The 24,853-nt window shown below is 39.9% G+C and overlaps 1 protein-coding gene across 4 annotated transcripts in view; it reads right to left on the bottom strand.

Annotated features, from left to right (window-relative positions):
* Nucleotides 1-9,589: 9,589 nt before the first annotated feature.
* The window catches only part of SENP2 (SUMO specific peptidase 2), a 32,211-nt gene continuing 16,947 nt past the window's right edge, over nt 9,590-24,853 (bottom strand). For all 4 annotated transcript variants that reach the window (XM_045502689.1, XM_045502691.1, XM_045502690.1 and 1 more), the window contains exons 10-17: nt 24,081-24,147; nt 22,021-22,197; nt 20,647-20,778; nt 18,809-19,012; nt 17,494-17,573; nt 14,544-14,628; nt 12,411-12,506; nt 9,590-10,899 (exon numbers count right to left, since the gene is read on the bottom strand). In XM_045502689.1, coding sequence (XP_045358645.1) covers nt 10,837-10,899; nt 12,411-12,506; nt 14,544-14,628; nt 17,494-17,573; nt 18,809-19,012; nt 20,647-20,778; nt 22,021-22,197; nt 24,081-24,147 — 904 coding nt within the window. In that variant the 3' untranslated portion in view covers nt 9,590-10,836. The remainder of the gene's footprint in view (nt 10,900-12,410; nt 12,507-14,543; nt 14,629-17,493; nt 17,574-18,808; nt 19,013-20,646; nt 20,779-22,020; nt 22,198-24,080; nt 24,148-24,853) is intronic.

The following is a 24,853-nucleotide window of genomic DNA, read 5'->3' on the forward strand; positions in this document are numbered from 1 at the left end:
GTAAAAGCAGTGATTCAGTGATACATCCCCAGGCACTTGGTTTGTTTCCATTTTAGGGCACTGCCTCTCATCTCAGATACAGCTGACCATAAAGTGAAGAATATATTCATTTGTCCCCAATAACCTCTAGTGATCAAACTATGAATGAAAAACTAAACAGTCTGATCCCTATCAGTTTATCTGTAATTTCAACAGTTTCCGATATGAAAGATTCAGTGACTTCTATGACTCATGAATGTCCCTGCTTCTCCCATAGTTACGAAACTGCTTCCAGTCACCCTCTGTGAAGTCAGTAAAACCTATCCTTTAACCCTGGATTCACAGAACAGTAGTCATGGCAAAGGACCTTAGAGATCACTCAGTCCTCTTGACTAATGTAGAACATGAGTCATAGAAAATCCTCAAATCTCTCTAATAGCTGAAGGCACCATGGGGGAGGGGGCGGCAGGCAGGTCTGCCCTCGCTCGGCCTCTCACGTTTCTTCCTTCCATGATCAGAAATCTCCCAGCGACCACCCACACACAGTGCCTGCTCTGCCTTCCTGAAAACAACCTTCCTACTGTCTGCAGACAACTGCCTGGTCCTGCCTTCTCCCAGCTCCTCCAGGCCTCATCTCTAGGACTTGCTTTCTCTCAGCTCTTCAACACCATCTTGTGGAGAAATATAACCGGCCCCTGCATCATCCACCTTCAAGTGCCACAGAACTGGTGGTAGGCATGGGAGGCCTTGCTCAAGAAACAGCAAGAGGCTGTGGAGGGAGCGGGACAGGGCAGAGCTCAGTGTCACCAAGGGCTGTCCTGAAGGGGGGGGACTGGGACTCTCCTACCATAGCTCCCTTTACTGGGGTCTCACTGCTTCATCAGAGAAAGCTCAGGCCCAGAAATTTTCTCCCTGCTTGCCTGTACTCTAGCGGTATAACCTTGGAGACCTGTCTCCTTATATATAAAATAAAAGTTTAGGGGCACCTGGGTGGCTCAGTTGGTTAAGTATCCAACTCTTGGTTTCAGCTCAGAGGTCATGATCTTATGGTTCATGAGTTGAGCCCTGTGTTGGGCTCTGTGCTGCCAGTGTGGACCCTGCTTCAGATATTCTCTCTCTCTCCTGCTCTCTGTCCCTCACCCTCTTACACACACACTCTCTCTCCGTCTCTCAAAATAAATAAACTTTAAAAGTTTAAGCATAACAAAGTCCTTCCAAGTAAAAAATGGCTTCTGGTGGGGCGCCTGGGTGCCTGAGTCGGTCAAGCATCCAACTTCGGCCCAGGTCATGATCTCACCGTGAGTTTGAGCTCTGCATCAGGCTCGGCTGACAGTTCAGAGCCTGGAGCCTGCTTCGGATTCGGTGTCTCCCTCTCTCTCTCTGCTCCTCCCCATCACACTCTGTCTCTCTTTCTCTCTCTCAAAAATAAACATTAAAAAAAAAAAAAAAAAAGCCTTCTGGTTACCAGCCATCAATGTTTCTTCTCATGGTTTCTTGTTAAATATCGAACAAGATGATCGGGTGCCTGGGTGGCTCAATCGGTTAATTATAAAAATGATGAAAAGAGCACCAAAAACAGAAAACCAACTAAACAAAAAGCAAAGGGAAACTGACAATAATTATAAGCTCTACAGAACTATAGTGGTTCCGTATAGCTTATACGTACAAACTTCAATGCATGCCATGGTCTGGTTTTCATGGAACCACTTTCTTAAAAGATAGAAAAACAATGCATACCTGCCATCTCCAGGATGTACCCACCACTTCCCACTTCCCGTGGGGTGGAATGCAGATGTGGAAGTGAGAGCAGGGATGGAGTAGGAAAGGCCACCTTAAAATGCAAAGTGGCAGCCAAGTGTGAAGGAAAGCTCTTGACATTATGTTGCTGCTACATCAGACTGGAGGGCTTAGGCTCAAATCGGTACCTGAGAGAGAAAACTGGTTTTTAAGCCACTGCTATTTTATGATCTTTGTTACAGCAACAAAGCAGTATCTTTATACAACCAGACAAAGAGATTTGGACCTAGATAGATTCTGGCATATATTTTTGGATAGTACTAAAATTCTAATAGGATACAGACCCCAAAAGAATGATTTACAAAACAAAATAACAAGCAAAAATCAAGCTAGTTTCAGCTCTCTCTGCTCCACTACAGAGTGCCAGAAAGCACGTTTTGAGAAGAAAAAGGGCCGTGACTCGAGAATTTGAATACCCAGTCATCTTTCAAGTGTGAAAACTTCAAAAAAGTTCTGTTTGCAGGGGCTCAGATAATATTCCTATGTCTTTAAAAATATGTGAAAAGGTTTCCAACTAAAGCCAAATAAAACCCATGTAAAAAAGACTAAAAGCATCGAAACCAATTAAACTAGAAATGCTTAAATTGTTGCAAATCTACAATTATAACTAAGTTTAAAACAATTTCAGTATCAACATTACCCTTGAAGAGGCAGCAAAATACAGTAATAATAAAATCCCAAAACTTACGTTAACAAAGACCAAAAATGTATGAAATATATATATGGGGAAAGGGTGGGGGGGGGATTCAAAGTGTCATAAACAGGACAAAATTGATAATTGTGACAGGGTGCTGGCTACAGAACCAAAATCCATGGTTTCCTCTTCGTAGGCACCCAACCCCACTGTCTCCTAGTCGCCCTTCCCTGGCAGACCGTGTGAACACATGACTGAGCACGAGATCCGGGCCACTGCTACCCTGGCCCATTGAAAACTACCTCCACGACCTCCCCCCATGGGCTCTCTGCTGGCTGGCCAGACCTTAAGGATTGCAATAAGGGGGTTGGCAACCCTTTTCTGTAAATAGTAAATATCTGAGGCTTTGTAGATAAGACTACGAGGTGACACACACGATGCTACCTATCCCTGAAAAGGGAAATTTGGCAAATTACATATGCTAGGTATTTGACCCAGCAATTCCACTTCTAGGAATCTATCCCAAAGAGAGGTCAGCGAAAACAGAACGTGACATGCACAAGGCACCTGCACTGCAGCATTATTTGTACCAAAAAAAGATTGATAGCCTAAACATCCATCATGAGGGGACTGGTAATGAGGCACAGCCTCCTGAAACAATGGATTATTATGAAGCTATAAAAAAACTGAAGAATGAGGGGTAACTTATTTTGTAAAATAAATTGAAGTTTTTTGAAAAATCAAGCATGTGGTTATTTTTTAATGTTTTATTGGTTTTGAGAGAGAGTGAGAGACTGTGCTAGCAGGGGAAGGGCAGAGAGAGGTGGGGGAGCGAGAATCCCAAGCAGGATCCGTGCTGTCAGCGCAGAGCCTGCTGTGGGGCTCAAACTCATGGGAACTGTGAGCCAAAATCAAGAACTGGACGCTTAACCACCCCAAGCATAAGTATTTTTGACATGGTATTTTTACTAGTGTAAAAAAGAAAAGAATTATGAATGCATATATGTCTAGCTATATTTTCAAAAAAACGAAGATTAAGAGATGACAGGTTATCTAAAGGCACCTGGGTGGCTCAGTCAATTAAGCATCTGACTCTTGATCTCAGCTCAGATCTTGATTTCAGGGTCATGAGTTCAAGCCCCATGTTGGGCTCTGTGCTGGGCATGAGGCCTACTTAAAGAAAAGAAAGCTTACACGTTATCTCGACAAGGAAAGTGAACAGGGTGAGGCAAGTAAACTGTGAATGTATCTTACATAGTTTTGCTCTTGGACTAATGTTTGTTTTACATAATTAAAAAACAAAGCAAAAAGCAATCTCTCAACACCAAGAACGAATTAATCCAACTGTGTATCAAGTTGATGGCATAATTACTGGAAGAAAAAAGTAAGTGATTTTAAGAGGGTATTTTCACCGTGAATCTCTAGTGAGACATGGCCTAAAAATAAAAGAATTGCAAAGAAATCTTAAGCTGTATTTAGTGGCCTAGTTAGTTGTTATGCTGGTATTGATATTTTGAAATTATTTAAGTATACTACGGGGTAAAACAATTATGTTGATGTTGTTAGCAACCAAGATTTTCAAGATTACAATATAAAATCAAGAAAAATCTGATACTCTTACCTTGGAATTGGAAATCAGTAGAACATTTTTTCCCTTTGAAGAAAAAGTAAAGGCCTAGAAACACAAGTTAACCCAGTAGTAATCAGCATTAATAGTGCCCAAATTCTGGTCTCTAACATTTCTCACTAAAAGAAATCCTTCAACAAATGGCCAATTCCAGGTCTGGAGCAGGAGATGTGTAAGATGAGCCTTTATCATACCAGTTAAGCAAGAAAGCCATCACAATCAGGCTTGTGGGATTCTGTCACAAGGACACGGAAACCTAAAATAAGGCAATTTGAACATCAAAGAGTAATAATGAGTCAAAACATACATTCTTTCCTGTATGAAATGCATCTCAGGGTAACCAAATAGTTAATAAGTTTCTTTTACAGGAGAATTCAAGAATTCGGTGAACACAGAGGCAATGATAGAATTTGAAAAGTACCATTTTGGGCCTCTTCAAGAAATAATGGGTCGTCAATTAAATTTAAAACCAAGATGAAAAAGACGGATAGGAACCCTTACAGCCTGACCTCACAGCTCACAATCTTAGCACCTCTAAGCACCAGACATTTTGTGCCACAAGATTCAGTACAACAGGACACTAATGAAGTGTCCTTATCCAATTCAACCTGAATCCAATCAGGCCTCTAGATTAAACTTAACCAGTTTATATGAAATACAAGTGCTTGGAGGAAATTGTCCAACACCACCAAGGAGCTATAAGCCAAATCTGGAATGTGGGATCTTCCACAGGAAAACCCAGTTTCTCTAATAAGTAATAGTACAAGGAGGGAGACTATTGAATAAGAGTCTCAAGAGCTATCATAATCAAAGACAATGTATACATCTTATCTGGAACCTTCATTAGATTTCTGATACCACTGTAACTACCACAAATTTATTCTCTCACAGTTCTAGGGCCAGAAGTCCAAAAGCTAGGTGTCAGCAGGGCATTGTTCTGTGGAAGGCTCTTCCAGCTTTGGTGGCTCCAGGCTTCCTTGGCTTGTGGTAGCATCACCTCAGTCTCTAGAGGCTTCTGTAGTCTTATTGCCTTTTTTTTTTCCTTAAACTCCAAAAACAGGTTTACAGAGTAGAAACTAACAGCCTATCCAGACCACCATTATTAACACTTGGTATCTTTTTCCAGATTTTGTTTTAGAGATGTGTAAACAGAATTTTTTCCCACAAAAGTGGGCATAAAATATAAACACTGCCTAGGCCCATTTTAATACCTCCTCTTCTTCTGTCTCAAAACTCAGTCTCTTGGGGCGCCTGGGTGGTTTAATTGGTTAAGCATCTGACTTCGGCTCAGGTCATGATCTCTTGTGAGTTCGAGCCCCGCGTCAGGCTCTTTGCTGACAGCTCGGAGCCTGGAGCCTGCTTCAGATTCTGTGTCTCCCTCTCTCTGCCCCTCCCCTGCTTGTGTTCTCGCTCTCAAAAATAAACATTCAAAAATCAAAAAACAAAAAAATCTCTTATAAGCCCTCTGATTGCACTTAGGACCCACCCAGATAATCCAAGATAAATTCCTTTTCTCAAGTCCTTTAACTTAGTCATCTTTTGCCACAGAAGGTAATATTCACAGGTTCCAAGGATTAGGATATGGGCCTATCATTTGGGGGAACACCATTCAGCCCACTGTATATCCTCATTAGAAGAACATAATAAAACATTTGTTAAAGGATCAGGAAAATTTGAATATGAACTGAGTATTAGATGATATTAGCAAATCCTTATTTTGTTAGATGTGAAAATGACACAGTTTTTTGTTTTTGTTTTTTTTTAATTATTAGGGAGACATCCTTAAGTGGTTAGGTAGAATGAGATGTTAGGGTTTTGCTTTAAAATACTCCAGACTCTTCCCTCCCCTATGAAAAAGTAAATCAAGATTAGTCATATTTTAATAATTGCTGAAAAGGGGGTGATGACTGTATAGGTCTTAGGATTCCGGTAGTAAAGTTTTTTGTAAAGCAGTTGGAAAAAACGTAAAATTGTCCACTAAAATTAGACAGTAAATGTCTCAGAATGAACTTATCCAGAAGATCTACACATGAAAAATATTACAAGACTTAAATCAGTGGAGGGGCAACTGGGTGACTCAGTCCGTTAAGCCTTTGATTCTTGCTTTCAGCTCAGGTCATGATCTCATGGTTTGTGGGATCGAGCCCTATTTTGGGCTCTGTGCTGACAATGTGAAGCCTGCTTGCGATTCTCTCTCTCCCCCTCTCTCTCCACCCCTGCCCTGCTCGCTCTTTCAAAATAAACTTAAAAAAAAAAAAAAAATCAGTGGAGACACAGATCATCATCTTGTGCAAGCAGAAATAAGTCAAAACACCAACAGGTGACTTTTTAAAATACACCTAACCTTAACTCCAAAATTTTAATTAGGAATTTCTCCTAAGAGAATAACCCACACATGGTGCCAGATGGTGCAACAATACTGGATAAAGTAAATTATGTTAAAGCCATATTCTAGAACACTATGCCGCAACTAAATGATGTCAATATTTATTGACCTGAAAATATGTTCAAGATAAATTAAGTAGAAAAGGGGTTATATAGCCATATAGAGTATGATTCCATTATTTGTTAATAAAATATATGTGTGAACATGTACAACTCACACCCTTATTTACACATATCAGAAGGGGCAATATACCAAAGGCCAGGATATATACCAAAATGTTAATATTCAGTTATTAACTCTGAATGGTGAGTTTGCAGAATTCTTATTCTTTACCTTTTATCAGCATTTCATTTTTCTTTTTTTTTTTTTTAATTTTTTTTTTCAACGTTTATTTATTTTTGGGACAGAGAGAGACAGAGCATGAACGGGGGAGGGGCAGAGAGAGAGGGAGACACAGAATCGGAAACAGGCTCCAGGCTCCGAGCCATCAGCCCAGAGCCTGACGCGGGGCTCGAACTCACAGACCGCGAGATCGTGACCTGGCTGAAGTCGGACGCTCAACCGACTGCGCCACCCAGGCGCCCCAGCATTTCATTTTTCTACTATGAACACCTATTACTGATACAATTAAAGAAAAATAAAAGTGTGGCTACAGACTTTATGATCACCATATGCCCTCAAGAGGCAGTGGGGGGTGGGGGAGACAGTGCTTCCCTTGCCAATGTATTGTTGAAAGTTCTAAGAACTTTGTATTACTTCTCCTGGCACTTTCCAAAATGTGTTCCATAGAACAGTTCCACAGGTGTCACACAAAGAAGGGTTCAATGTCCAAGTTTTCAGAAATGCGAGGTTAAGACATTAATCTGTTGTTTGCTAGGCATTCCAGGAGGAAAAGACATGGGTCACACACATTCTTTGGGCCACAGAACCTCTTCTTTTACATCCTACATAGTAGTAATAGGACTTGTATTTAACATATTTTAGGAAATGCCAACGTACAAACCTGAAGAAAAAGGACTATTTACATACTTACATCGAGAATCTAAAAGCTTCTGGCCCATTTTTCCTAGACTTAGATTGATTCATCTCAAAATAGTCCCAAACTTATCATATTTTTGTGGTCTCAAGCTTTATAGTTTTAAATATAATTTGCATCCTGCCGTCAGGTGACTTAGAGCCATGTTTTTTAAACTGGATTTCTACCAGGTGTTGAGAAATCAGCTTGGTGGTCACAAACTACACTTTTTTAAAAACTGAAATAAAACTCAAGAGTTTAGTAAGGGTAATGTCTTTGTGAAACTTTTGTGTCCACATATAATCACATAAAAAATATATATATAATCACATAAATATATATATAATTGCATAAATATATATATATAATCACATAAATATATATATATAATCACACACACACACACGTGTGTACTGGTCACAACAAAAAATGCCAAAAAATTCTTTGCCTTAAAAAAAATTGAAAGCCACTGAATTAAAGACATGAATTTATTGGTAAATAAGTTAAAATCAACACCTACTGATTTGATAAAATACCTATTCATCTATTGGTAAATAGATAAAATCAATACCTATTTCAATACACCCAAACATTTCCTTGTATATGTTAGGTGAATTAAAAGAAAAAGAAGTTATCAAAGCAGTATAGCCAGCTAGATCCCAGACTTACAAACAAGTACCAAAAATGTGTTTGAATATTAGGTGCTTAGAGTTTTTCCTCAAAGTAACTAGAGATCAGGTTTCCAATTAGTTCACAAAAGCCAATTTAAACTATGTAGCTTAACTATAGTACTAAGGTTATCACAGACTTAAATTGATCTTATTTATTTGTATCTGAGGTTCAATAGATCTCTAAGGACACATTCTCTTACACCCACACCACGGTCCCAGCACCCAGCAACTCCTTACAGTGCAGGCAAACATCCACCACTCGACGTGCACTCCCCAAGTTGTGCTTAGGATTTCAGGAGAGGAAAGGATCAGAAGTTCTGACAGTCTTAGGCAACTGACGTAGACTATGGGGGTCTCCAGAACATCTTCCAAATGCCCCAGCTCCGTGTCCCTCCCACCACATCCCAGCTCTGGTATAAGCTCAAACATGAAAGACGCTTACCAATGGTTTTTGTGTGTGTGTGTGTGTGTGTGTGTGTGTGTTTCCCATCTTTACGAATCTTTAGGAGAGACTGCCTACTAAAAACGAACGGTGGTCCACTCTACCTTTTTTTCAGATCCCCAAACTACTGCAGTTAAAAAAATATACATCTCGCTGGCTTTATGTTGATTATTTGCTACCGGTAAGATCAGCTATTGATTTTATCACCTGACTGCTTTTCTCATAAGCTGTCTAGATATAAAAATTCTATTACCAACAGGTTTCTCTGCACCAAGAGAGACAGGTCAGTGCCTAGAGAAGCACGGCCTGTGGGATCTCCTATTAAATCCAGGAACTCGGGGTAAACGAGAATGCTATTCTCTAGCTTAACGCTCTGCTCTTACTGATCTCATGATGTCCTGGGAGATTATTAAGAGCCATCCTGAAGAGTACACATCAGTGGAAAGCTCAGTGAAAGCTGCTCGAAGAAGCCCCTGGGATACTCGTGTAACACGACTGCGTCACTCACCGGGACAGAATACAAACCGCCACTCCTCACAGGATGTACCCAACACAGAACGGATCTTAACAAAAGTGCTCAATTCTCAGGTGAAACCTAAGACAGCCAAGCGGGCACCAGGTTTTTAGTATAAGGCTGACCCAGTCAATCTCTCGGCTTTTTGGCTGTGTCAGCAGCCTGATCCCAAGACTCACCGGTACAGCTCCAGCAGCCTCAGGAAAGGGCTCTGTGCAGCCTAAGCTTGAGGCACGAGCAGCTCACTCTTTTCATCACCATCGAGCACACGGCCTCTGGTGTGCCTGTCAAGTAGGCACATCAAGTTCAGTGCAGCCCCAGGTCCCATACCAAGACTTCCCCTCAAGGGAAACCCGCCACCGGACCCTGCCTCCGCCACCAGCGGCCGCGCCCTCCGGATGGCAGACGCGCATTCGCGAACACGTGGCCAATATTCCCGGTTTTACACCCCCTTGCTTTTGTGCACCAGGGCAGGTGCGGGAGGTTTAAGTAAGGGAAGGGTTAGAAATCATCTCAGCATATCCTTTTCAGGTTCTGCCAGACAACCTTTATTACATCGGAAAAAGCAACACTAGGCACTAGATCTTGCAAAATATGTTCTGACCAACTCTAAACTTTCTGAAATTAAAAATGCGTAACCACTGTAAAGTTTTTAATGAACAAAAAAGTTAAATACAAACTTTCATATGCAAAATAGATTATTGTATAACTGGCAGCCTCACAGCCAAGTACTAAATTTTCTTCCAAATTTCCGTGGGGGTGGAATGGGGGGGATGTAAATCCTAATGAGTACAAAACTTAATTTCGGCTTTATATATAGAAAAAAAAACAAACTTTGAGGAAAAATAGCTTTTACATTGAATAGTATCTCTTGAAATAAACAGCCCAGGCCAGCCCTTACAATTCTGAGGTTTATACTCAACCAGATCTGGGATGAAAATTAAGCTTTAGGGTTTATAGTTACTTCAAATCCAGTTTCAAGAGTAGCCAAGTCAGCTCATTCCCAGAAAGAGCAGTCTCTTTAGGATGACCACCACTCTTCTGAAGACTCCTGGATCGCCAGAGTTCCTAGGCCACTGTTCCACTTTTCCACGCCCCCAGGCCAAGGCCGTAGTGTCAGACGTCCTCTGAAAGGCAATGAGAGCCCTACCCAAGGAGAAGGCGTTTCTCCTCTCCGGCACTTCCAAGCCTCAAGAACAAGAGCTCCAGCTTCAAGTTGGCAGTTTCTGCTCCAGCCTTCGGGAAGTTAATTAACACTTCCTTCCTCCCCCCACTGATTCCCCTCCTGATCTTCAGCTGGGAGTGGAGCTTGATTAACATTCCTTTCAAAAATAAATAGTTCAAACAGGTAATTCAGAGTTAACTGTGGAGCAGCAGCAAACAGCCACTGCCATTATGTTTGTAAATGAGTGAGCGAATGAACACACGTGAACAAACACACAAAAAACAAATCATAGAATAAATCCTGCATTTCCCACATTCATAGGGAAAAAAAAAAATCTTAAAAAAAAAAAAGTATTAATTAGCGTTTGTTCTTGTGTGGGTTGAATAGTCCAGGGCTCTGAGCAGGCACAGGCTCACACACAGGGTCCACGCACCAAGTCGGGCCCAGGGTGCAGGGAGAGGCCTGCGTGCGCGTCCTACAGCCCAGTACCTGTGAGCCAGCAGGGGTGATGCGGGGACTGTTGAACCCACGATGCATGAGGTATATGGAAACATCCGTCCTCCGTGAAAGAACCACCAGCAGCTAGAGGGACCGGGCGGGGCATTCTCACAGCAACTGCTGATGAAGGATTTCCCACACCATCTTCTTCCGGAAGAGAGGCATCTGGTGCTGTGGAGGACCCACAAACGACACGTACGTTACACATTACCGTGCACAGCGTCAGCCTGCAAGTGTAATCAAGTAAATAACCCATGTCCTTTCTATAGCCTTGACTCTCTCATGTCATGGTTCAGACTTACAAAGCCAAAAAAAATGAGGCTATAATGTTATTATGTTGCATGTATCATAAGCATCTGTACATGCTAAGGAAAATCTGAGGAGGATGCAGAATTACACATAGACTCCAACAACTACCTCATAACACAAAAACATGTGCCAAAATGGAAACACCCAAGTGATGGCATAATACCAAACTTTTCTACTTACGTACATTTTCAGAACATTCTAAAATGAGTATCTTCTGCTTTTTTGAGAAACAACATGAACTTTATTTAAATAAAGGAAAAAACATTAAAAAAAATTAAAAATTAAAAACCAGTTCTACCAAATGTTGTACACTGTCAATTCTGTTCAAATGGCAACTTCAGCCCTTCAGACCTCACGTCAGCAGGTTCAGAGAGCAAATAACTCCTTGTATTCAGAAGCATCAAAGAACAGAATGCCTTAATATTCTGCTTTAAGATCATCACTGCAGGAGCCAATTTTCAAATGCAGCAGCACGCAAGACAAATCCAAATCACCTGTAATTCAACTAGTCCTCTTTTTAGTGAAATCAGAAGTTCACACCCTTGAGGTACTCCTGATGTCTCATTATAATAAGATGAATACACCACTTTATTATAAACTAGGGCTTTCCTACCTGGAGGGGCCTAACACATCTTAACACATGGATGCGTAAGTTATTTTAAATAGCTTGAAACCTGTAGTAAAAAATTACACATTTATTCTTAGTAAAACTACTCAAACTAACCAATTAATAAGTGCCTTTATTTTAGACTAGAATTGTCTTAATTCAGCATGGGAGCCCTAGAAGCATGAAATAGGGTTATTAGTCCTATTCAATAAGTACAGTTTGGTAGACAACATTTATCAAAATGAGGTCTCTTTAGGAAAAATGTGTCTTACAGGGGTTGTCTTCAGTTACACAAAGGTTGAGAATCCACTATTACAAATTAATTCTCAAGAGTTCCCAACACACTCTAATAATCCCCGCCCAAATGGAGAACCCCAAATAACCAGCACAGAAGGGAAAAGCAGTATTTGTAGTTACAGCTTACACCTGTGGCTTAAATTCTCACGAGGCCTGATTTTCCAGAGGGAAAAATCTTACATGCCTCCTCCTTTGGCTAGAAATATCAGTAATACTCAGGAATTAGAGAGCTCCAGAGTCCAGACATATGCAAATTGTCTCACTGGTCACCAAAGACTAAACACAAGAGCAGTGGCAGTGACAAACCCTGATACCAGCAAGAGCAGGGCCATGGCCAAGGGTTACGGCAATAATAATAGTGGCACAGCCACCATTATTAAGACCTTAATGTGACCCAGGCACTGGTAACATGCTCTAAGTTTATCTGGTTTAGAAACAAGTAAGTAGGTGAGGAGGGATCTTCACTCACCTGAGTAAATGTGATAGGTTTGTCCCTAGAGATATAATCTGCATATTTACAAGTAAACATTCCACAATCACTCCCATTTAACTGTTGAGGAATCTCCTAAAATTACAAAAAAAAAAAAAAAAAAAAGGGAGAAAAAGGCATAAAATTTCATCACACACAAACTCCTTTGACTTCTTACAAATATTCCCGTGGATAAACAATATTATAAAGGTGTACGTTAAAGGTACTACACAAACACAGTCTTTATGTTGTATAAAAACCCTAACCATGACATGAAGTATGTGACCCACACAGAAAATATTTTTTTGGAAAGAAAAAAAAAAAGCAAAGTGAGAATTCCTTCTCTCAGCTCTCCTATCAAGAAACCAAACTGAAAGAAAGTTTACTACTAGGAACAGGAATTCTAGTCAGAATGGTTTCAGAAGCACTTTATAACTTTTGAAAAGGGCTAAATGTGAGGAGCACCTGGGTAGCTCAGTCCGTTAAGCTTCCGACTTTGGCTCAGGTCGTGACCTCAGTCTGTGGGTTTGAGCCCCGTGTCGGGCTCTGTACTGGCAGCTTGGGCCTGGAGTCTGCTTTGGATTCTGTGTGTGTCTCTCTCTGTCCTCCCCGCCACTCACACTCGGTCTCTCCCTCTCTCAAAAATAAACATTAAAATTTTTTTTTTCTGAAAAGGGCTAAATGTGGCACAATCAGAAACACATACAACACAACGAACCTACTTGAAGACTGCACGGTTTAGCTTCTCTAGCCAAGAAAATAGGATGAAAACTTTCAACCCCCACAACAAGCAGGAGAAAGAAAAAAGCTTCTTGATAGGCTTTAACTAACCAAGATCTTGCTCCGATGGCTCAATTTTGTCCTAAGCAAGAGCCCAGCTTCCTGCAAGCAGTGCTAAAGGCATCATAAACCGATCTAAGTGAGGTAAATTCACACACTCCCCAGGCCTCTGCTGCCCTGATCTTGGCCAGACCCTACACACTTTGGCTGCCGGCTCAGCGGAGCACAAGACAATAATAAGAGAGAGTCTGAACCCCTGCTGGAAAACATTCTAGATGACAACAGCTAATTTTTATTCAAAGAAATACAGAGGATTATTGTGAAAAAAGAAGACTGTTTGAACATGTGTGACACCCACGCACACGGTAGGTAGCTCGTGCTTTTCTCCTGAGCACAGCAGCTCAGGAGTGGAGAACTATGGACACCGATACACAAAGGAAGAGAATTTGTTTTCTTTATCACGTTCCCCACACCAGAACGTGGCATTCGTCCTAACAGACTCTCCTTATATCTGTGCTCTCCTCAGGAAATTTCAAAGCTCAACCTTTAAATCATTCAACTTAGGAAAATCCTAGGGGCGCCTGGGTGGCGCAGTCGGTTAAGTGTCCGACTTCAGCCAGGTCACGATCTCGCGGTCCGTGAGTTTGAGCCCCGCGTCGGGCTCTTGGCTGATGGCTCAGAGCCTGGAGCCTGTTTCCGATTCTGTGTCTCCCTCTCTCTCTGCCCCTCCCCCGTTCATGCTCTGTCTCTCTCTGTCCCAAAAATGAATAAACGTTGAAAAAAAAAAATTTAGAAAGGTAAATCCTGTGGGACAGGTGAGCCATTACACACAGGTGAGGGCTAAAATTGAATTCATGTGGCTTACTTTTAAAAGAAGCCATTAGGACTCAAAATGTATGCAATCTCCAACCCCGAATGAGATTCAAATCTGGCAAGTATAATACAAAGCATATTCACAAACAGCGTACTTGACTCTTTTGAGAACCTGTGGCACGGGACCCTTAAGATCTAAATAAACAAAATTCTCAGAGAAGTAACAAGAACTTTAAACCTTCATTAGCACCAAACAAGAAAAGTGGCTGACTTTAACCTATTTGCTTTTCTGAGAAACATACTAGCATGCAGTTAACGTTTACAGCTTAAACAAGAAATAAGGCTAAGAAGCAGGCATCTTAGTTAAATCTTGCCTTTCTCAAGATTTAGAAGTACGTAATAATTCTTAAGAGTACACTTCAGGAGAATGCATGCCTAAGGGTATGAGTGAGTGAGGGGAGGGAGGAAGCCAAGTCTACTAACAGGCCTCTGTCACTAAATGCAAGAAAGCACTTCAGATACAGACAGATCATTACTTACATGTGGCTTCATGCTGTAGTGGGTCCACTCTAAAAGATTTAGATCAATATTTCTTTTGGTCTTACTTTCATCCTGTAAATACTGACTAAAAAAACAACAAAGAAGGAATATATTGATGAATCCCTGTGGAGACTTACCATTCTGATTACAAAGGACATTACAAACGATGTTAACAGACATGCTATTCACAAATCCATCTCCATTAGCTTTTTTAAAAATGTGATTGCTTCCGGTTTTTAAATTGAAGTTTTTCCTTATAAAAACTGTACATGCTTTAGAAAATTAAAACCTGTAAAATGTCATATGCAAAAGACCTTATAATAGCCACTCCAGAAGTAATTAGTATTAATAGTTTGCTGTGTATTCTTCTAGCTCTCCACCCCTAACACACAATGTAAAAACATACACTTTATCCTATTTTTAAAAGGACTTCATTTTACAACTCGCTTTTTCTCACTTAACAATAGACATAAAATGTGGTGGGGGATGGGTGAAGCAGGTGAAGGGGATTAAGAGGACACGTATCGTGATGTGCACAAATAATGTTCTATAATTGTCGAATCACTAGGTTGGCTGTAGTGCACACCTGAAACTAATAAAACACTGTATGTTACCTATGCTGGAAGTTAAACAGAAAGATAAACCAGAAGGTACCTATATACTTGTGGTAAGCACAGCATAGCTATAGAGATGTCAAATCACTAAGCTATACACCTAAAACTAATGTACCGTTATGTGTCAACTATACTTCAATTATAAATAAATAGATTAAAAACAACGGGCCTAGACTCAAAACAAAAAGAAAAACAAAAAGAAAAAAACGAAAAAAAAATGTCATTGCCATGAAAAACAAAAAAAGGAAGACTATTTTAAATTAGACTAAAGAGACATTAAGTCCATGTGTGAACCTGACTGGCTTCCTGGATTTGGAAAAAACTATAAAACATACCTGAAGAAACCAGAACATGAACCATATGTTACATATGACCGATTGCTAATTTTCTTAAGTGTGATAATGACATTGTGATTATGTAAGGAAACTTCCTTGTTCCTAAGAGATATATACTTAAGTATTAAGAGTGATTTAAGGGGCACCTGGGTGGCATAGTTGGTTAAGCATCTGATTCCTGATCTCAACTCAGGTCATGACCTTGTGGTTCGGGGGTTCAAGCCCCACATCAGGCTCTGCGCTAATGGTGCAGAGCCTGACTGAGATTCTGTCTCTGCTTCTCTGCTCCTCCCCTTCTTGCGTGCACGTGTGCACTCTCTCTCTCTCAAACATTAAAAAAAAAAAAAAAAAAAGAGTGATTTAATTTTATCCAGATCTCCCAAGGGTCATCAAATTCAACCCAGGCATCTGGGTTCTCACCCTAAGCTGCATGTAAAGTAAACCAGCATGGGTTTGCTAGGGCATGCACTCTCAGTGGGAGCATTACCAGCCCCAAGCTGTAGAAATTGGTTCTGGGAAGGCAAAAATCTTACATATTTCAATGGTTTGTAGCCCTCTAAACCCAACAAAACAAAAAGTCTTATTCCTTAGCACTATTTTGTCTTGCCATGGAGGAATTAAATTTTTCTCTGGGCAGGGGAACTAATAATGCAAAAAAAGTTCAGAAAAGCTGAACCAGGAGCATCAGGAAAGGGAGAGGAACTCGGATACCCACAAGAGGTGGGGGGGGGGGGTGCAGAGAAAGAAGAAGAGTGAATGTAACAGAAGTATGATTTTTTTGTAACTTTTTTGTAACTGTAACAGCAGCTTACTTTGCTGTATGATTTCAGTGAGAACATTTCTATGTATGTGATATTACATATGTGTATGTGCACATGTATGTATGTGTGCACATTTTATATACATCCTAAACAAAACAGACTAGGAGGAAATAACTGCTTTATAAACAATTTGGTGTATCTTCTGATTTTTTTAAATCTTTTTTCTCTTCTGTTTAAACTTTCTATTCAAGATAAATACCTATAAATAAAGGATCTTTTACACTAAAATAATATTGAAAAAGAGAGAATTGAACTGTTGTTAATAACAAATTTCCTTGTCGTTCATTTAAAAGGCTCCTTACTTAAGTATCCTTATGAAAATTATCCAAGTATCTTTACTAAAATTACAAACAAGAACCCCCATTTGCGTCTGGTGAGCCAAAGAGGTTCAAAATAGACTGCTCTTACTGAACTACTTCCTCACTGTGAAAATCATGTCAGCACGTTACACAGCTAATAAGTGGCTATGGTTTAAAGGCAGGTTTCTAGCAATTACTGTTTGAAATAGTTGCCTACAAACCATATCCATATGCTTGAATTTAAAAGTTACCTCTTGGTTCTGAGATGAACCCAACCATCATGGAAAGCACAGGGACATGACTGGGTTTAAGAATCAGAGAAATAAGACTCTCTAGCTAGGGGTGCCTGGGTGGCTCAGTCAGCTGAGTGTCCGACTCTTGATTCCAGCTTAGGTCATGGTCCCAAGGTCGTGGGATCGAGTCCCCATTGGGCTCCAAGCTGAGCATGGAGCCTGCTTAAGACTCTCTCTCTTTCTCCCTCTGCCCCTCTCCCTCACTCATGCTCTCTCTCTCTAAAATAAAAAAATAATAATAAAAAAAAGCCTCCCTAGCTAACAGTTCTTTAGAACATTCAGAAGAATGTATCAATCCCAAAGAAACCTAATTCAAATCACAGGATTCTAATAAGATATATTTTATATTATAACACATGATAAACTTGTTTCTAATGATGCTACTAAATAAAACTTCTCAGTTAAGATCAGATATTAGGTTCTTTTTGACAAGAAGGTGAATTCAAGTCAATTCCTGAATAACCGAGAAGATAGCCTTCACTTAACATTAGACCATCACCCAACAGAGCCTCCTAGGATTGGATAGAAGATAGACCACCTAACAAGAGCATAATGACCCAACAGTGAAGTTTTTTAGCCTTTACTTACAGGAGAATCTCACAGATCCTGTGGCCCTTTTGTCCCATAGAATCCAGATATTTGAGACACCTTTTTCGTAGGTCTATCACCTATAATGGAAAATTACAACATCCAGAAACATCTTAACCACAACAGGAGAATTTTATTTCTAAAAATAAAGCCTCTTTTAAAAAGTCAATACACATATCAACATAAATGGATGTCTAAGACACATTTTTTATAAAATATCACAGATGATATGAGCTTCATTTCTATAAAGTTATATATTTCAATTCCTGGAAAAAAGCCTAGGGGCACCTGGGTGGCGCAGTCGGTTAAGCGTCCGACTTCAGCCAGGTCACGACCTCGCGGTCCGTGAGTTCGAGCCCCGCGTCAGGCTCTGGGCTGATGGCTCAGAGCCTGGAGCCTGTTTCCGATTCTGTGTCTTCCTCTCTCCCTCTCTCGCTGCTCCTCCCCCGTTCATGCTCTGCCTCTCTCTGTCCCCAAAATAAATAAACGTTGAAAAAAATAATTTAAAAAAATAAATAAATAAATAAATAAATAAAAAGACTAGAAATTTACCAAAACATTAGTGGTCTTCTCAAAGTGAAGAGATTTTTTTTTTTTTTTTTTTGCTTTTTGCTTTATATCTGTACTTTTCTATAATAAATCTGTACCTTCTTGTAAACAAAACTAAGAAAATCAAATACAGAGCACATATGTGTTACTAAAACCCTTTCCTGTCTTCCTGTATGCCATCTAGTTTTCTAAGCTGTTCAACTCAAGAACAAAAAAGGACTCTACAGAGTACACTTTATATGTACTACTGGACTCTAACTGGACAGAAAAGGGTAGACTTCATTATCCAAGAAAACAGCTATTACAGAGGTGCCTGAGTGGCTCAATCAGTTAAGCGTCTGACTCTCGGTTTCAGCTCAGGTCAAGATCTCATGGTTTGTGGGTTCAAGCCCCACATCAGGCTCTGTGCTGACAGCATGGAGCCTCTTGGGATTCTCTCTCTCAAAAATACGTAAATAAACATTTATTATTTATTTATTTTTTGTTTTAAAGTTTATTTCAAGAGAGATAGTGGGAGTGGGAGTGGGGGGCAGAGAGACAGGGAGAGACAGAATGCAAGCTCTGCACTATCAGCACAGAGCATGACATGGGGCTCAATCATGACCTGAGCCCAAATCAAGAGTGGAACGCATGACCGACTGAACCATCCAGGCACCCCAATATATAAACATTTACAAGAAGAGAGGAGGGGAGGGAAGGGGAAGGAAGGGGAAGGAAGGGAACACAGCCATTATGTAAACTCCAACAATTACCCCTCTCAACTTACCACCAGGCTCCAATGTACCTTCCGATGAATAGGCACCAGAATAAGTTCCTGTTCAAAGAGATTGACCCCTTTGGTCCATCTTTTCACTGCTTGGTAACCACCAGACTTTAATTTGGGATAGAAAAAAGTACTGAATGCATGAAGTGCTGGATACCCTTGTTTTTTGTTTCTTTCCACCAGAAGATTCATGTAAAAATTAATGACCTGTAATACCAAGGGAGTAAACATCAGAACACAGCAAGTACATTACCCAGACTACATTTCTACCTAACTGAATTAGGATGAATTGGAGATAAGAAGCTCCAAGAAAAGAAGGTACTAGAGATGGGGATGAAAGGGCTGTTTACTGCAGAAAATGGAAAATAAAAGATAATCAGGGCAAAATGGGAGGGACTAAGAAGGAGTGAAATTGTACTTTTGAACCATGTGAGTAAGAGAGCCATGGGAAGGAACTCAAGGAGAAAGTCTGCAATAATGAAAAGGTGTATGTAACTATATCACACACAATAATATGCAAAATATGAAACAGAACTGAATCTTACTATTTATAAATTTTACTATATATAAAAATATTAACAGGAAGAAAATATACCTAAACATTAATATTTTGTTTACCTTTGGTGGCACTTTTGAATGATATTTTTCTTTTACCTTTCCTGTATTTTCCTAATGTTCTATAATAAATATATAACATTTATAATGTAAAACAAAAATTCTAGTTTTACAAGAATGTGTTTATGGGTCATTAGTCGTTGGCGGAGAGAGGAGGAAGGCAAAGGGGGAAAATGCAGGGACTTTGGGGGGTTAGGGAAAGGAAAGCTAGAAAACATTAAGAAGTAAGAACTCATTTTAGCTAAGTATGTAAGGATACAAGACGACAATTAGGCAAATTTTTGCAGTTATTGCACAAATAAAGAAAAAAGACATTTTACATATACATTTATGCACAATGATCAATCTATTTATCACTGAAAAGATAAAATGGCTCTTATAAGAATTCATCTAAAATGAAGTATCACTTGCTGCTTCCTTCAACTCATCAGCTACACCCAAGGTTTATCAAAATGTCACTGGCTGGCTTAGTCTATAGAGCATGTTGACTCTTGATCTCAGGGTTGTGAGTTAAACACCATGTTGGTCATAGAGTTTACTTAAAAACAAATAAATCAATCTGTAAAAAAAAAAAAAAAAATGTACTGAAAACTACTAGTAAATGAAGTGGTGGATGAAACAAAGCACCGATGCAGAAGAGGGAACCATTATTAATTAAAGGCAACAAACAATCAGAATTGACTACCATTTTAAGGTTTGAAATGTTTCTGGTTTTTTACTTATTTATTTTTTTTATTGTTTTGAGAGGAGGAGAGGGGCAGAGAGAGACAGACGGACAGAGAGAATCACAAGCAGGCTCCACACTGTCAGCACACAGCCTGATGTGCTGATGTGGGGCTCAAACTCACAAACTGTGAGATCATGACAAGGTGCCCCTGTTTTGTTTTGCTTTAATGTGTATTTATTTTTGAGGGAGAAAGAGAGATAGAGCATGAGCAGGGAAGGGGCAGAGACAGAGAGGGAGACACAGAATCCGAAGCAGGCTCCAGGCTCTGAGCTGTCAGCACAGAGCCCGACACGGGGCTCAAACCCACAAACTGTGAGATCATGACCGGAGCCGAAGTAGGACACTTAACCAACTGAGCCACCCAGGCACCCCATGAAGTGTTTCTGTTTTAAATGAAACTAAAAGTGCGTTATTATAACTGGGTAGAAATCACTTTGGCTGTGGACAGTAACGGTTAAGCATAATGACAGAACAGGGAGGGGAGGGAGAGACAACTTACTTCATCATTGAGCCAATGATAGTTCTTCAAGGTCTGTATATCTCCTCGAGTGATTCGCAACTTGAAAGCGCTACTTAGGATCTCATCCTGTGGGCCATGACCTAGGGCATTACTGATCTCCTTTTCCATGTCCTAAATTAGAAAGTCCAGAGGTTGTATTTTAAATAGAACCAACAGTCAGATTTCAAAAGTCTGAAATTTAAAAAAGCTTTTCATCTCTGTAATACAAAGTAGACTTACTAATGGTTATAAAAAATGTTAGTTCAATTACTAGCTTCTGGAAACAATAATTTGGTAATAACATTTGTATTTATAATTTCAATGATCTCACTACCATTTACTGAGCACTCTGAGCCAAACATGGTACCAGATGCTGAAGCACATCATTAATCCCTGCTTGTGGGGAAAGTATTATCACCATTTTACATAAGAAGTAAAGCTCAGAGAACTTAGGTTACATGTTCACAGTTATTAAGAGCCCAGCCTGGAACCCAGGGGTGTCTAACTTTCTAGTCTTTGCTCCTTTCACAATACTCTTAAAGTATTTTGACACTTTCCTTATTTACCTACTAAACTTTTATTTAAACATAGCAAAGTAATAAAATTAGGACCCGTAAGAGATGATACTATGCAGTTTGGAAATGAAGGAAATAAGCAAACAGGGAGAAACTGGAAAACAAGGCACTGGTCCAGCAACTGAGTCCTCACTGAATAGATGGCTTCTTTACTCTGAAGAATTACACAGATAAACGCATATTCAAGCTACTGAGACTGAATCTATAAACCCAATAGAAATTATTTTCATTCAAGTATTTTAAGTCCTGCTTCTCCCACTACATACAATTGTGCTATTTTATGGATCTCTCCACTTGCATGTCCAACATACAGTAGGTGCTCAACAGATACTCACTGCTTCGGACTGACTACCACCTACCAATACAACATTGGAAAATAAGCCACAATGTGGGCTCACCTTTAAAATGAGAATTTACAACTATTTTCATTTCCTTAGTTTTTCACTAATCACTTTTAAAAAATACAGTGGACTCATTTCTAATGCTAAACTCATACTATGTAACCCAAAATATTTGAAGGTTAGGGAAAAAAATCTACAAAGAACCCATTATATTCCGAGATACGTGACACATATGTCTGCTCACATTTGCTGAACATTAATCTGATCCTTTAGGCCACCTTCACAGATCACTAATGATCAATGTAACCAGTGACTGGACAGCCCTTAGACCTGATTTGTTTCATACACTCATCCCTAGCCTGGAGAAACGCCTCAAAACAAAACATCTGTTCAAGTCTTGAATAACTGGGGCTACTTAAAAACACACCTCTTATTCTGATCAACACAAGAAATAATACCTCTGTAAGTTCAAGAAGATCATCCATCCTTTTATCCCTCTCTTTGCCCGAGCAATGTTTTTCTTTTGTCTCAAGTATTGACATTTTCCTCCTGAGTAAGCCATTGCTCCCATTGCCCAGGCGGAGTCGGGCCGACACCTCTTCGGATAGGTCAGGTTCCAGTTGGTGTCCCCTCCTCTGATCAAAAAAGTTTCTATATTCTATTGACATGTTTGATATTTACACATATAAACATACATAACACATGAAACATGAAACAGTGCCATTATCCTGAAAGAAGAGAGAAAGCAAATCTCCCAAATAAGTAAAGGAGATTTTGTGTATCTATCTCTGCAAGATGAAACAAAAAAATGTTCAAGACCTAAGGTTCACAGGACACCTCAATTACAAACCATGAAACAGAACACTCATCACTTTCCCTGGAGGCAGCAAGGAAAGTATTTTCAGCTCTCTTATGCCAGTGGAAAAATAAGACGGTTATAGGACATTCTGAAATGTTCAAAAAAAGCAAAAAAAAAAAAAAAAAAAGACCCATAATCCCATCACTCAGAATAAAGCATTACGATCCTTATAATAAGTAAACTTGTTCTATTTCATCTTTTAAGAAAAATAATTACTCATATAGAAAAATGTACATTTATGTACCACTTAATTTTTTGTAAAATTAACACCTATGTAAGCACCATTTGGGTCAACAAATAGAACTCTGCCAACATTCCAGAAACTCTGACAATACCCTTCCATATTGTGACCTTATGTAATGTTTAATATTAAATTTCAGTTATCTAGTAGACCATGAGTTACAAATAGAGCTTCAGACTAGGACCACACTAGTCTCAACATGCTTAGCCCGTACTCTTCACTCTAGCTGACTGCCAGGTATACTGGTCCTAGGAAACTAGCAGCTGCTGGCCCCTCCCCACATTCCCGGGCAGCAAAGCCTTCAGGTTCAGCAAGAATAGAAGCAAGAGATAGTTGGGTTCTTTTGTTTGTTTTGTTTTGTTTTTAATGTTTATTTATTTTTGAGAGAAAGAGAGAGAGTGTGAGCAAGGGAGGGGCAGAGAGAGAGGGAGACACAGAATCCAAAACAGGCTCCAGGCTCAGAGGTGTCCACACAGAGCCCAACGAGGGACTCGAACCTATGGACCACCAGATCATGACCTGAGCTGAAGTTGGATGCTTAAGCGACTGAGCCACCCAGGTGCCCCAGCAGGACGTAGTTTTTAGCCAGGTTCCAAATATGCTCCCTCTCTTTCCTCTCTCAGGCTTAGTTCCTCTCTTCTTTCAGTTTGTGCTCCATAGGTGATAAATGCTAACTCAATACAAAAGGCTTCGCTCCAAATTACTGGGGATGGGGAAGTTCTGAGACCTAGAACTTAACGAATGACTTAGCCTTCAGACTAATTCTTACAAAAAGGTCTAATGGGAGAAGAAAAACTTGATTATACTGGTACTTCACATAAATCAGTGTCCTAAACTCTGGCATTTCCATGTATCTAAAATGTGAAGTAATCCAAAACTTCAAGCTCGCATTTAATTTAGTATTTAGTATTTCTTTTGGATACAGAGTGTTTAGCAAAGCACTCTACTACTATTGTTTAAAATATTAGTGTTGGTATGGGGATCACTGGAACACTTTTTGTTCTAATACTTACATAGAAAAACATTAAATCCAATTAAGCCTAAGACTGCTAATATTTTCAAATAAATCTGAGATCTTGACTCTGAAAAGAAATCCTGAACCTATTTTTCCTAGAGACATACGGTTTTTAAAAATTCTCCAAAAGAAGCCAGGCAACACAGATAAGGGTTGGGATGGAGGCAAGTTGGTCTCTCTCACAAAAAAAGGTGGCTACCATACAGAGGTAAAACCCCAGGAATTCAGAAGGAAGCCAGAAGTTGTGTATCTTCAATGCCTGCTGCTTTTTCAAAGAAAACAACAAAATTAGAAATCAAAGTAATATTTTTCATCTTTCTTACTTGTCATGAGCACCAAAACTTTAACATGAATCAGCTGAAAGAGTAAAATGATATAAAATTGAACTAGGGTTTCCACTTACACCTTCATTTTCAAGTCTGAGTCCAACTGTCCTCTCTGTATCAGAAATTTTCCCCTTTGAACAACACCTGAGGAAAAAAATTGGGAGAGTGTAGACTGGATATATACTTTTTAATGTTTATTCATTTATTTTGAGAGAGAGAGAAAGAGAGTATAAGCGGGGAATGGGCAGAGGAAGAGGGAGAGGGAGAATCCCAAGCAGGTTCCATGCTGTCAGCGCAGAGCGTGACACTGGGCTCAAACCCACAAACCATGAGATCATGACCTGAGCCGAAATCAAGAGTCGGACACTTAGCCGACTGAGCCACCCAAGCACCTCTAGACTGGATTAATTTTAACCTGTAAATGATACACTAGTTTTAGAAATAAGACTTAATAATTTGTAAATAAAAACTGCCTTGAGTTTATATAGTCCTCTAAACCAAGAGTCAGCAAAGTTTCTGAAAAAGGATCAGATAGTCAATATTTTAGGCTTTGCAAGTCTTGTGGGTTTTTTAAGTAATCTCTGTCTACCATGGGGCTCAAACTCACGACTCTGAGGACCCCAAGATCAAGAGCCACATGCTTTACCACTGAGCCAGCCAGGTGCCCCAAGTCTTAGAATTTTTGTCACATTTTCTCAACTTCCATCATAGCTTAAAAGCAGCCAGACAACATGTAAATGAATTAGCATGAATGTGTTCCAATAAAACTCTACTTAAAAAAATAGGCAGGTGGGGCGCCTGGGTGGCGCAGTCGGTTAAGCGTCCGACTTCAGCCAGGTCACGATCTCGC

Source organism: Leopardus geoffroyi, chromosome C2, assembly GCF_018350155.1.
Source record: "Leopardus geoffroyi isolate Oge1 chromosome C2, O.geoffroyi_Oge1_pat1.0, whole genome shotgun sequence".
Lineage (NCBI taxonomy): Eukaryota > Metazoa > Chordata > Mammalia > Carnivora > Felidae > Leopardus > Leopardus geoffroyi.